Source organism: Chiloscyllium plagiosum, unplaced genomic scaffold (genome assembly GCF_037043375.1).
Source record: "Chiloscyllium plagiosum isolate Xiang-an unplaced genomic scaffold, Cpla_swu_hap1 HiC_scaffold_39, whole genome shotgun sequence".
NCBI classification, from domain to species: Eukaryota; Metazoa; Chordata; class Chondrichthyes; order Orectolobiformes; family Hemiscylliidae; genus Chiloscyllium; species Chiloscyllium plagiosum.
The window spans coordinates 19,226,828-19,241,196 of NW_028270177.1; the positions used below are offsets into that span (position 1 = coordinate 19,226,828).

A 14,369-nucleotide genomic window follows, 5' to 3' on the forward strand; every position below is an offset into this window, starting at 1 on the left:
TACTGTTGAAATTTTTATTTGTTTTTACAAGTTGGACATTACCTTAGTACCTAGTTCAATATACATTTGCCATGATGCACACGTTTACTAATTGCAACAAACGGGAAATGCTACAGGGTTGTCATAACGTTTCTGTACATCAATATCATACTCATTGTTTGCTAGCTGGTTAAGTACAGAAGTAATCATCCATGGTCAACATTAGTGATCTAGGTAATACAACAGCAATTGGTTTCACCTAGCTGTTGTTGATATTTTAAATATCTCCAGTTCCTTAGCACTAACCACTAGTAATGTACTTACGTTTCATAACAGTTTATGATACAAAAAAGTAAAATACAATATAAGCAGGAAACAGAAAACTATATATACGCATAGGATTTAACTAAAGTGCACAACCAATATTTCAAAGGAAGATTGCCTTCATATTTTCTCAACATCATTAAGGAGCAATGCAATTTTTACATTGTTCTACATGCGCTGAGGTTCATAACGCAACTTTTACTTTGTACCCTGGCTTTAATATTATTTTGAAAACAAAGAAAAAATACTGTTGTAGAATAGGTTGAGTTTTGTGGAGTGACAACTACTATTCTAGTACAAATTGATTTCCCAGGCAATCTTTCTTTAAGGATGTTTTTTTCTGTCTCCAGAACTTGTCCCCTTCACAAACACATGTTTATGTATAACCAAAGGTTATTATTATTTTTAGGATCACCAATACATGTGGTGATTCTGTAATGGGTTGAATGAAGCTAATAGTTGTGAAAGAGAAATCTGGGGATTTTATATTTTAAGACATTAATAGATTGAAATGTACAAAAATGCAAAAACAGAAAACAGACAATGATGCATCACGGATTCAGAAATATTTCTACCAAAATATTGACCAACATTGATTTGAGAGATAATTGTGGAATTTCTAAACTACAGAGTAGCGTATTGACCTTTAGTCCATTGTATCTAGAAAGACTTTTGCTTTCTGCTTTCAATTAAATATCAGGTATCCAGTAGCATTATAAATAGGGACACATATAACATCAGACAGATACGTAAACCACTGCTCGGAAATCAGGTTTCTGAACTTGGATGCTCGATCAATACATTTAAAAACTTCAAACGTGTAAACAATGAAGGGTGCAATAAGTGATTATTAACTCTATATTGGTTCAATTTCCAGTCACAGCACCAATTTTCCTTAAATTGGGCATATCCAGGCTAAACGTTTTCAGAACTGAATCCACAATAGACCAGCATCATTGGGAATTTGGAGGCTGGGTGGGGGACGTGTTTGTGGTGGTGGTGGTGGGTGGGTGTGGCACGGTTGAGATCGAGACTGCCCTCTCAGGGTGATGCCTGCATCATAGTCACAGCAGCCTGCATGATGTCTGACCCCTGAGGTCAATAAACACTGTATTGCAAATACTGGGGAAAAAAAACTTCTAATTTTCTGTGGTTGTCCCCTTTAAACATAACATTCACAATTACAAACAAATAAAATAATTGAGCAATTCCTGTATTGCAAAGTCGGAAGAAATTCCATTAAGGCGCATTTAAAAGGGAAAGAAGCTATGAATTCACGTACTGAAAAAAAATCTATTGTTCAACCTATAATTTGTTTTCCTGTTGCCAAATGCCTTTATGATTTATCTGAGAATTTAATATTTTGCCCTTTTGTGTGCTTTTGTGCTTTAAGTGAAATTTGGAACTTAAAATAGTGATTATTACTTGCATAAATTAAGTTTAAAACGACTTTGAAAAAGGTGTAAAGTTGACATGAAATATTGTTTAGTGAATTACAACTCAACACTATACGGTGCAGTGCTAAATGTTATAGTTCAGCATTGTCGGAGGACACTGAACACAATAACTATAATAATGTGCTAAGCAAAACACCAAAACTAACAACGTAATCTCTAGATTATATTCTAACAGACCTTTGTATTCTACATCATTCTACATCATATATTGACTTAAATAATAGCTATTAGACAAATGGTGCTATATATGGCAGTTGTACTTCCCCTTACTTCAAACTCCTAATAATTAAAGTATGACACAACCTTAATTTACAGTTGTTAAACTCAAAGTATATTCATCAAAACTGCAGCATAGCAGTCATCACCAGGTGCTGCATGAAAGTGTTTGGCATTCTGCACTTTCAGCACACATTCCTTTATAATGCAAATATTTTATCATCGCTCTAGCTGTGTGTAGTGAATGGGGATGACAATTCTCGGACCAATGTAGAATTGATATCTTCAGTGTTCCTCAGACACGCAACAGGAATCCAAGGTTCATGCTGCTTGGAATCTGAATGCTCTCCAATGCTAAAGAAGATGGGTTGAATGGGAATGTAACTGGAAATATGAATTTTGCATCCATTAGAAGCTGAGGAGAGTCTTTTCGATTTTGTAAACGAACCTAGAGAACAGGAACAGAAAATTGGAAGATAATTAACACAGTGTAGGTAGAACTATAGATTACAAATGTTACTTGTACTGGAAACAGGTTTTCTAACCTTGCCAGCACTTTACTAAATGTGTACAATACTTTACAGAAACAACCATAAGTCATAAGTGTTGAAATAGGCCATTTAGTCCATCGAAGTTGCTCCACCAATCAATGAGATCATGGCCTGTCTGTAATCCTCAACTCACTTTCCCCCTAATCCCTCATTGAATAAAAATCTCTCAGCTTTGAATGTTCCTAATGACCCAACCTCTGCAGCAAAGTATTCCATAGATTCACTAAGGTCAGAGAAGAAATGTTTCCTCATCTCTGTTGTAAATTGTCCAATCCTTATTCTGAATTATGCTTTTTGGTCCGAGACTCTCCCAAAGAGAACACACCCTATCAACATCCACCCTGTCAAAACCCCTAAGAATAATACATGATTCAAAAGCTCCTTCTCATTTTTCCATACTCCAATCAGAAGATACCTCATAAGAAAACCCCTCTCTACTTCAAATCACCCTAAGGACCCTACTCTGCCCACCTCCAATACCAGTACAACTGATCACAATATTCCAGCTATAGTCTGGTTTGTTTAACAAGGCTTTGCTAATTTTATACCTCATTCCTTTTGAATGTTGGCCTTTATTTCAATTTGCCTTCCTTATTACCTGAACATGTGATTCATGCATGACCACCTCAAATCCCTGTGTTGCAGCTTTCTGCAGTCTTTCTCCATTTAGTTAATATTCACCTTTCTAGTCCTCCTGCCAAAGTGCACATCTTCACATTTTCTGACATTATATTCTATCTGCCAAGTTTTACCCACTCACGTAAGTGTCAATATTTAGATTGGATTTGATTTATTATTGTCACATGTAAAACAAAACTTTTTACAGTACATGTTATCCAGGCAAATCATACCCTACATAAGTTTCAGAGGGTTGTTGGACAGAATGCAGAATATAGCTATAGCTATGTTAAATGTATTGGCTACAGAAAAGGTACAACTTTAACATATCTCTCTGTAGGCTTTGTTAATCCTCAGCAGTTACCTTCCCGTGCACTTATGTGTCATTCACATGGACCAGCAGTGATGCTTATTAGAGAAAGAACAACAATCTTACCACATATGCTGTTGTTTCTTGTACAGAAGTGCCACGTACAAAAAACCTCCTACACAATTTTTAAAGGTTTTCCTTAAAAACTCACATTAGAAACAAATCCTGTAATAAGGTCACAACTCCGCTAGTTTGAAAGAACACAGAGCAGCAAAAAAGAACAAATTTAGTTCAAAGCTGCTCAACTTCAACATTTGACTAAATTCTGTTGCCAATATTCTAGTTAATCACTAGGAAGCCCTGAACATTTACTATAATCCAATAGCAGCAATAATTTGAGTTTTTCTATCAACACATTTGCTGAATAAATGATGAGAAAAGTCACTGAAAAGCTTTACTAAACAAAATTGATCAGTTACTATAATATAAACCCTTAAAATGAAATATCACATTGAACATTCTAGTATTCATACTGCAAGTTCCCAATATTTTTTTAATATAAATGAAAAGAATGGGGAGAACAATATAAATGAAACATTTCTCTAAAAAAATGAAAAACTAAGGTAGATCTTGAAAAGTTTTACCTGAATAGTGCGTATGAATGAGGCAGTGACACGTTCTTCAAACTCATTAACAGGAGTGTACAGATTTAGGACTTTCACAATCTGTTTGGCAAAGATATAAAAAATATAACTCCAATTACAATCTTTAATTATGCAACTTAGAATTCTGTCACTACATTGTTGCTGTACCAACTGCTACCATGTTATCTAACACTATCAGACGTTCTCTCTCAATAAATTCTAATGGTATAGCAGTAGTAATATGAATTTATTTTCTGCTTTCCTTGACCAATTAAGTCTTTTCCTAATTAAATCATTTCAATCCCAACACAAAACCAGCATTTTTTTAACTTCTTGGATAAATAACATGATTTACATTTAAAGATTGCTGGAAAAACGCAGCATGTCTTTCAGCATGTGTGGAGAGAAAGCAGAGTTAATGTTTTGAATCCAGTGACACTTCTTCAGAATGAGACACAAAACATTAACTCTACTTTCTCTTCACAGATGCTGCCAGACCTACTGTGTTTTCCCAGCAATTTCTGTTTTCATTTCTGATTTACAGCATCCACATTTCTTTGTTTTTTTTTATTTATATAAACCACTGCCAATATAAGAACCTTAAAGGAAACATTTATTTCCTAACTCTCTGCCCCACACCTAAGTATTTACTTTGAACTTTCAATGTTTTTGACAAAAAAAAAATCCTGGAAGGAGCAGGAAACATTTTGCTCAGAATATCGTACTGATGATCATGGCTCCATGTCAATCACCACGAGTGTACATTTTCAATTGGGAGCTCCAGTAGAACATGTTTCCATGAAGATAGAATATTTATCTTAAATTACAACAAAGTCCCTGTGCTGTTAATAATGTTTCCAAACTGGTGACTGTATCCTCGCAGCCATTGCTGGTGCATAAGAAACTTACCATGATAGCACGGACCTGTTTTAAGTTGGAAAATACTGAAGATGACCGCAAATCTATGGGTGAACACAAAAGCTCTTAGGTTTAGAGGATTTGATTTATTAGAATTTTGGAAATCCTTTAGTAATCAGCAGGAGAACCAAGTTTAATACTCTGAAATGTATTGGGGAAGCAATGGACACTGTCCAGTTGGACCTGTGTTCTGATTCTGAGAGGGGGAGAATTGGCCAAGGTCACTATTGTTGATGGCTATCCCTGTTGAAGATGTCTTTTGAGGACTGGCTAGGATTCAGTCCTTATGGCTTGGCCAAACAGACAGCTAAACATTCACTATCGACACTCAGTCATGAACAATGGCCAATTGATCTAGGCACCAGAGGATGACCAGTGTCTGATCGATATAAATTATACTGATATTGAACCATACCCCAATTAGGAGTCAACAACTTCAACAAAGAAAAGCAAAAATTTGACAAGAAAATTGCCCTAAAAATGATTTTGAATGATTATTTGTGACAAATATAAACAGGGAGACATGACACATGCAGCAAAATGGTGAGAAAACATGTACACAGTGAGACAGCACACATGCGGAGATACAGCACATGCGCATAGAGATTCAATCGCTTTTCCAGGTTACCTGAGCAGTGGTAAGATTATTACACATGGAGCAAATGGCCTCTGCATCCTCATCAGTCTTCTTTTTCACCTGCAGGAGCTGTGCAGCCTGAATTAAAGGTTCAAGAGTTTCTTTCGCCCCACTATTCTGCAGGTTCTTGTCCCGCAGCCACTCTTCGAGTTGGCTGACATTGTACCTGCAGAACAAAATAAAAACCCAACAAAATTACATCTGACCGTTTTCAAAGACAGATCCCTTCCAGGGTAGCAGATTATTAAAAGAAATCTTTTGAAATTACAAAATAATTTCTAAATAGGTTATGTAAAAATCGTTCAAGAAACATAAATTGGCAGAAACATTAAACTAGAGTAGGTAGATGAATTTCTGTGGGGGTGGGCGACAAAAGGAAGATAGGCAACAGCATTGTTTCACTTCAGTTAAGATAGAAAGAAACCAGGAAAGAGGGAAAAGGGTAAAAAATACTAAATAACAGCTGGCAAATCCATACTGACTCTGACTGCATGAAGTTTTTCTAAATGTCCTTCTTCTGCCTTAATAGTGGACTCTAACATTTCCCAATGAAAGATGTTAAGTGGCTTAAAGTTTCCTGCTTTCTCTCCCCCTCCCTTCTTGGACGCGGGTGGCACATTAGCAGTTTTCCAAACAGCTGGAGCCATTTTGAAATCTAGTGAATTTGGAATACTTCAGTTAATGCCGCTATTACCTCTGCAGCCACTTCCTGTAAAACCCTGGAATGTAGGCCCTCAGGACCTGGAGACTTGTCTCCTTTTATTCCCATTAGTTTATTAAATTCTTTGTTCCTCACAACAGAGATCTTTCCTCCCATTATCACCTTGCTTAAGATTATTCAAGTATTATCTAATTTAAGAAAACAGACATAAATGAATTGAATCAATTTTGAAATTAATTGTTTTTGCAATGTTATCATGCTTTTGTTAAAAAATCAGACCATTATAAGTGATAATCTTGCATAATATCAGAACTTTTTTTTTGTTTGCAAGATGGTGTAGCTGGCTGGGCCAGCATTTATTACGTATCTCTACTTTCTCTGGAGTAGGTGGTGGTGAGCTGCCTTCTTGAACCACTGCAGTCTTCGTGGTTTAGGGACATCCACAGTGTTGTTAAGAAGGGAATTCCCAGATTTGGATTCAGTGAAAGTGGAGGAACAATGATATAGTCCCAGTCAGCATGGTGTGTGCTTTGAAGGGGAACTTCAGGTGGTGGTTTCCCATGCACAGAATGCCTTTGCCTTTCTAGGTGGTTGAGGTTATGGGTTCAGAAGACTCAGTCAAAGGAGCCTTGGTGAGTGCCTGCAGTGCATCTTGTAGATAATACACTGTTGTCACTGTGCTTCAGTGGAGAAAGGAGCGAGTGTTGAGGGTGATGGATGTGGCACCAATTAAACAGGTTGCTTTGTCCGCCAGCATTGCTGGAGTGGTGCCTGTTGAGGAAAAGTGACACCCCTGATGGCACACAATGTCAAATCCTGCCTTGGGTCAAGTCCAATCACTCTCATCTCTGTGGTTCAGCTCTTTTGTTCATGTTTGGACTATGGCTGTAATGTGGTCAGGAGCTGAATGGCCCTAAGCAACAGTAAGCAAGTTATTGTTATACAAGTGCCATTTGACGGCACTGTCAATAAGCCCCTCCATCATCTGCTGATGGTAGAGAGTACACTGATAGGGAGGTCATTGGCCAGGTTGGAATTGTCTTGCTTTCTGGTGGACAATAAGTATCAAACAGTTCCGCAAGCACTGTAACTGGTGTCCCTGCATTCCCAGCCTGGAGGCCTGGGTTCAGGTGCCACCTGCTCCACAGGTGAGTAACATTCAGAGATGTCATTACTGAACAGGTTCTTTAGCAAATGTTGACAACAGTACTGTAGTGTATGTGACCTTTCTAACAATTCTGGATGGATCACTTACCTGATCTGCATTCCTTTGCTCCATGAACACATGTCCTTGCGAAGAAGCAAGTTGTTGAGGGTGACGGAACCGATGATGTAGAACATCTGCCTGACGATCTGTTTGATGAGCTCTGGATCCATGCCATGCTGACACATTGTGGAATGGAAATTATTCAGTTGTCGGACAATGGAGTCTAGAGTGTAGGTACCTTCATCTGCAACACTGGAAGTCCTCTTCCGTAGACCCGTGGGCTTTAGGCCAGATACTCCCTGAATAGTTTCATGTTCCAACATACCTGAAACTATTTCACAATACGAGAAAGTTAGGATGAGAACCTTCAAGTTTGATGATGCTGTGGCTTTAACAGGTGTTTTATGCCATTTCTTTTAAGAGAGAGATTAAACAAGAGGCGCTGAACAGTCTGTGGTAACAAACAGCTTGTGAGGCCTTGGGTTTTCTTTCATAGCTAGAACAATAGACGCAGCATGGATGGGTATGGCCAGTCTCAGACCAGGATTTCTAGGTTTTTTTTTAAGCTTTTAGATTCAGTACAATCTGCTGGAGTCTTGAGGAAGTAGAAGACAGTTTTTTCCTCTCGGTTGGTTACAGCTATTGCAGGCTGTCTATGTGAGAAAATATGATTTCTGAACTTACTGTGTTGCCGAGGGACGTGTTTATAGAATGTTACTATATTAGAACAGTGAATTAGTGATAATTACTGTACCTACTATCTGTTAAGTTTTGCAATGGAGTTAGGTTATTCTGAACTACTCTTTATTTTGTTTTATTTTAACTATAGTGGATGAATAAAGTGTGTTCTGCTTCATTCTGAGTAGCTTGACCAGTTGAATTACATCTGGAATTTACAATTGCTTTCAAGATAAGAAAAAATTAGTGTCTAGGCTACCTTAAAATATTTTCAGGGGGGTCTGGTCTGATCCAAAACACAATCCAGTTTTCTCTTTGAAGCAACAATGAAGGTTAGTGTCAGTCCTTTATGGCCAACACATTAGTTTTCTTCAAATGATGGACTGAATATTTTCACGTTAGTCCAATTTCCAAGCACAACGTTGTACACCCACCTCCATTTAATACTGCCATTTTAAATTCTGTTATTCAATTGCTTTTTGTCCCCTACTCTACACACAGAATAAAAGATATTTGGGCTTCTTCAGCATCCCTCACATTGCACATTCAACATTACAGGGTACCTATAAAGGCTGGTGGGACCCATGGGAAACAGAACGTCGCATTTTTCCACCCAGTGTCAAAAGCATACCGAGGTCGACCACACCATTATACAGAACATCCATAAAATGAAGAATAGAGTTGTATTTTCCACCCAAAAAAGTTTGGGAGGGTGGTGGGTCCATCATAGTTATGGTCACTCACATTCAATTGTTATATTCCACCAGAGGCTGTAAATATTTAAAAGTTAATATTTGCAAAATTCAATTGAGCAGAAATTCATTAGCGTAGCACCTCTGAAAGGTAGTGCTGACTTGCCTCAATGCCCTGGGGTCAAAGAGCATTGTGAGCCATTGCTTGCAATTAATGATAGTCAATGTTAGTTGGAAGTACAGTATTCCAAACACAGGCAGGCTGAAATTTGTTAATGTTACACAGACTGACATTGATTTATCCTCCTGCAGGACTACATTTGTTGCCAGCACAAACTGCACATGCAGCCGCTGTGCCTGTGAATATGACAGCCAGCAGACACCACGGGTAGCTGTCTGTACCAAGGAACACGGAACTGAATTAACTATTACAAAAAGCGCAGTTTGTTAAAATGTCAATGGCACAAGTTCTGTTTACTGAAATGTTCAAAATCTTGTTTATAGTATTGAGCTGTGGGGGACAGCTTGGGAGGGCAGGGAAAGGAACTGCAAAGTGGGTCAGCAAGAACGTGGCAATGGGACAATGGGCATCAACAGCATCAACTTCTGTATTTCAGTGCAATGGCACAAGGTGGTGTTTAAAACATTGCTCCAATCACAACATATTTGCATTTTTGCTTTCAGTTCACCTTCTACTAGATCCTCCAGCTCTGATTCATCACCTAGGCTTAAGCAAGCGAGCACAGTCCACACAGACCAGTTACCAGACTTTCAGAATCAAGCTGATAAATTTAACCATCTAACGCTGCAATGCTTATTGGCTAATTAGATTTGTGATTGACAGAAGGTTACCTTCCATCTTTAATGTACTTAATTGTCTTCATGTTCAAAAGCCATTTTGTATTGCTGTTGGAGTTCAGAAGATTTCCTGTCCCTTTTCAGCTTTGTCAACAGAATGCTGGCCCCTTGTTTCAGTCTATTCTCTCATCTCAACTAACAATATTTCTTGTTACCAAAGGAAGCACCTTTCAGTACCTTTAGAACTCTTCCTCCTAAGGTTTATGTTCAGTATATAGGTGAAGAGTTTCCACAACAAAATGTATGGTGCCCATTGTATCTCAAAATAGTATATTCCCTTCTTCAAAAAACAATATAATTCAAAACTCAAATCATAAGTGGATTTTAACAGATCAATTCCTCTTATGTCCAAGCAAAAGCAACTTTTTTCACAACAAACAGCTTCAGGAGCCTTCTGATTTCACAAGCCACAGACACTGTCTGTCCTCAGTAACAGATCTATTATCTTAGTTCTCATTATTTGCAAATGCTTACCGATCATTGGCTGCAAGATATTTTCCATGACCTTGGTCAGCTGTTGGTATATCTGAATTGCCAGGTCACTTATGACCTGCCTGTACTCAGCAAGGTCAAAGTTTCTCAAGCAATGATCATTCTGTCGAGGAGTGTTGTGCTTCATAAATGCCTAAGATAATACACACAGAGCATTGGTAAAACAGAGACTTGTAAGTTCTTTTCATGGAGAGAGCCCTCTTCAGAATGTTACACAACTAATAAATTAAATAGAGAAAATATAACATAGCCTACACCAAGAGAAGTCAAACCACTTAATACTTTTGCTGTCAGTCTTAATTCAAAACTCTATGGGAACTGGTTTCGATTGCTTGTGATAATGTGTGTTAAACTCCTTTGTGATGATTTATATGGATTAATGCTGTATTGAATGAATGGATCATGTGGACCCCCTAAATTCCATGCCCATTTTCTATTTGGAGGCTGTAGCATGGTTTAATGCAGCAGGTTTTTCCTCTTGTAAACCATGGAGTTGAGTAGTGCCTAAAACATACTGTGTATTTATGGTTAGCACACTGGTGCAAGGTGGAACATAATCTGATCGGCAGATTTTAAACCTACATAATTTATCAGGAAATATGAATAAATTCCAAAATTATAACCATTTAAACAAATGGTTATGTCAATTTATCTGACCATAAGTGCAAATGATGGTTTGGAGAAATTATTCAACAGCAGAATCATTACTTAATGCTTGTTTCTGTTCTCTATTACTATATCAAACCGGTTGGTTCATACACAATCAAATTCTCTCAAGTTTTGGAAATCACAGCCTTGTTTCTCTGCACGTTTTGTTTTGAGTTATCTTTTACTATTTTAACAGAATGTAGCCATCACAATAACATGCAATTGTAATATGGAAAGGTACATATTCTGTTAGTTACAAAAGGATAATACAGTAAGCTATTTAAGAGAATATTTGCATGACAGTGTATAAACCTGCACCTTACCTCTTCCCCACTGTACTGCTTAAGACAATGCAAGAAACGACAAGTGTTGGACAACCAGAATGACACAATTTCAAAGTCATCGCTTCTTTTCTGAAATAAAAGTAGGTTGTGAGAAAACAAGATCAGGAATCTTATATAAACTTTAAAAAATTCCCTTGTGAAATAGCACTAAATTGTTGAGTTCTCAGTTTGGATATTTAGTGTCTGTTCACAATAATTTGAGCTTTTAAGAGAGCTGCTATATTACAAATAATCATCGTCAATCCTGTAATGTCTGTGATTCTGCAGTTTTAGAAAATATTAAGATATATTTATTCTAGAGGAAGTTCATATGTGCAGAGAAAGTCACTTAATTTCAGCCAGAAAAACAACAGAATTTGGATAGCCTGTTAACTTACACAGGTGTTCTGACAATAGAGTTAAGTTTGTCTTGTGACTCATATCATGACACATGTCACTCAAGATAATTATTGCATAAGAAATGTCCTTAATACACCCATAATTTCACAATTACCTATTAAGATCCTGTTCTGAAATCTAAAGTGTTTAATATGTATTCAAATTCAACGTTTAAGTCCTACTAGAAAAAACTTTGCAAAAATCAAAATTGCAAATCTGCCATTTTAAACAAGTAGACAGATGTTCAAATATATTCTTCTATTTTAAAGTTAAAAAAATTAATGTTATAATAGCAGATTCTGGTTTTCAAGGATGTCTACAGGTATTACTGAATCTCCCCCTCAAACCACAACACTCAAGTAGCCTGTAGTGATTAGCATCAGGCATCAAATACATCTGAATTCAGTGTTGATACACAGGAGAAGTTATTATGGGTCTTTTCTCTGAGCAAGTTATGATACTGCAAACTTGAGAACTTTAATACCTGTTCAGAGATTAAAAGAATCAGCAATAACTCTTTCTGAGAATAAATTGTTTCCAGAGATGAAAGGAATTAAAAGCATCAATTAACCATCCCTGGGAAGGAGTCGAAGCAACATAAACAAGCTGTTTCCTGGGAGACAAGAGACAGTTTAACACCAAATGTAACAAGGAACAGGGAAGCTACCCCTGATAAGAAAGCAAACCCACAGACTTCATGACTCCAGAACTGTAATCAATGTTGTGGATGAATGGATCTAAAGGATAATCAAGAATGTCACATTAAAAGCTTCATAAGACAGAAAACCCCATAGGAATTAAACTTTGGGATTCTTCAGCAGTGAACTCCGGAGAAGAGCACTGCACAAGGATTGAACCTGGACACATCCACAGACGGACACAATTGGTTGGAATCGCAGCTAAATTTCACCATTAATCAGCAAATAGTTAAGGTGGGTTGTGAGGCTTAACTTGCTTACTTGAGGGGTCTTATTTTGGTTGCTACATGCAGTAAGGTTAAGTAATTGTTTCAGTCTTTGACTGTGTGTGAGATTTCTTAGCACAGCGCTCTGAAAGCTAGTGCTTCCAAATAAACCTGTTGGACTATAACCTGGTGTTGTGCGATTTTTAGCTGAATTAAAGGTAGCTTGAGGTAATTTACACACAACAAAGTAATGTTGGTAATTTCAAAATCATTGTCTCACCACTGTTTGCTGACAATGTTCTGCTAATACTACAAAATTGAGATTCACAGTGGAGTTCAACTGAATTTGGAGTGGGCTTTTAAATTCAGCAGCTCTGTTGCTGAGTAACAAAATGGCACCAAAGCTTCCTGGAAACTAACGTGGATGTTGTTTAATAGTCACACATTAATTAAAAAATGCACAAAGTGACAGTAAAGTCAGACTGAACTTCTATTTTCCCACGAGTGTCTGACAGTTCAGTTTTTCTCTTGTATTAAATATTCAGCAACAGTCCGTAAACTTCACTGTTTTTGAACCACTTTGTTTACATTTCCCAGAATAAACTTCAGCTTCTACAGTTGTCTTTTTACTAAAATGGCTCCAGAAAAAACTGGTTAGCAAAATGAGACATCTGGCTGTGGTGTATTTGTAATACAAAAGCAAAATGTATAACAAGTTCATTTATTATTTTGGAACTTGACAGATTTTCCAACCAGGTCATTAACACGGCGGCAAAATTAATACTGTGGATTGCGCCTTCAGATGCAACAAATATTTTAGCTTTTGCTTATGTAGAGCTGGGGAATTGCTCTGGGGCATTTGAAATGCTGTTCCTAAATGACTACTTTCTGCACACATTGCCACGCTACACAAAAGCACACCTTATTATTCCACTGGATCACAGCATTGTAGGAGTGGCTATGGCTTTATGAATATGACAACTCTCAAGACTCTAATCATTTCATTCCATTTTATTTCTCCATACCATTTTAACTTTTCTTCCTTAAAATGTTAAGCATTTTCCTTTTCAAGGTTATTATTGAGGATTCTGCTTCCACAGTTGTTTCTGCTACAACATTCCATACTCTCACATATTTGTATTAATTCTCTTTGTTTCTCCTTTTGTTTTAATTTTAAATGATTGCCCTCTAGTTACTACCTTGGGCAAGGGAGAAATGTTTCTCTCTGATTTGCTTCATCAAAACATTGCAGAGCTTTGAACACCTTTTACATAACTCAACATTTTTTAAATGTAAGCTGTGCTTTTTTCCACCTTCATTCCTAATTAAAATCTTCTATTTCTTGGCAAAGAGTCTTGTCTGCAGTCTCTCTAAACTGTGACAACTTTTCAGGAAGGCAGGTTGCCAAATCAAAATGTTACTCCAACTACTCAGTAATTTGTACAGAGGTCATCAGATTGAAGTGTGTTGCATTGACTCACTGATGCCTATATTGGCTTCAGGACTAAGTCACTAAGCCTCATGACATTAAAGTAAACAAGCTGCTGTCTGTTGCCTCCTGGATACAACAAACCTACTGAAAACAATATCCTGGAAACTCAACACCTAACACTCTTGTTAGTTAGTATGTCCTATCCTTTGCATAAACATCATCTTGCTCGGTTCCTGTTATATATCCTTTATTTCCTAGTTATTTGGCTTTCACGTATAGTACTGCCTGATCATGTTTGAGATGATCTTTGATTAGATTAGATTCCCTACAGTATGGAAACAGGCCCTTTGGCCCAACAAGTCCACACCAACCCTCTGAAGAGTAAACCATCCAGACCCATTTCCCTACCCTATATTTACCC

General features: G+C 37.3%; 1 protein-coding gene across 6 annotated transcripts in view; it reads right to left on the reverse strand.

Annotated features, from left to right (window-relative positions):
• The window catches only part of myo5aa (myosin VAa), a 243,849-nt gene continuing 229,480 nt past the window's right edge, over positions 1 to 14,369 (reverse strand). For all 6 annotated transcript variants that reach the window (XM_087981139.1, XM_087981135.1, XM_087981138.1 and 3 more), the window contains 6 exons: positions 11,214 to 11,303; positions 10,225 to 10,375; positions 7,571 to 7,853; positions 5,646 to 5,820; positions 4,100 to 4,180; positions 1 to 2,424 (listed from right to left, as the gene is read on the reverse strand). In XM_087981139.1, the coding sequence (XP_087837265.1) occupies positions 2,272 to 2,424; positions 4,100 to 4,180; positions 5,646 to 5,820; positions 7,571 to 7,853; positions 10,225 to 10,375; positions 11,214 to 11,303 (933 nt within the window). In that variant the 3' untranslated portion in view covers positions 1 to 2,271. The remainder of the gene's footprint in view (positions 2,425 to 4,099; positions 4,181 to 5,645; positions 5,821 to 7,570; positions 7,854 to 10,224; positions 10,376 to 11,213; positions 11,304 to 14,369) is intronic.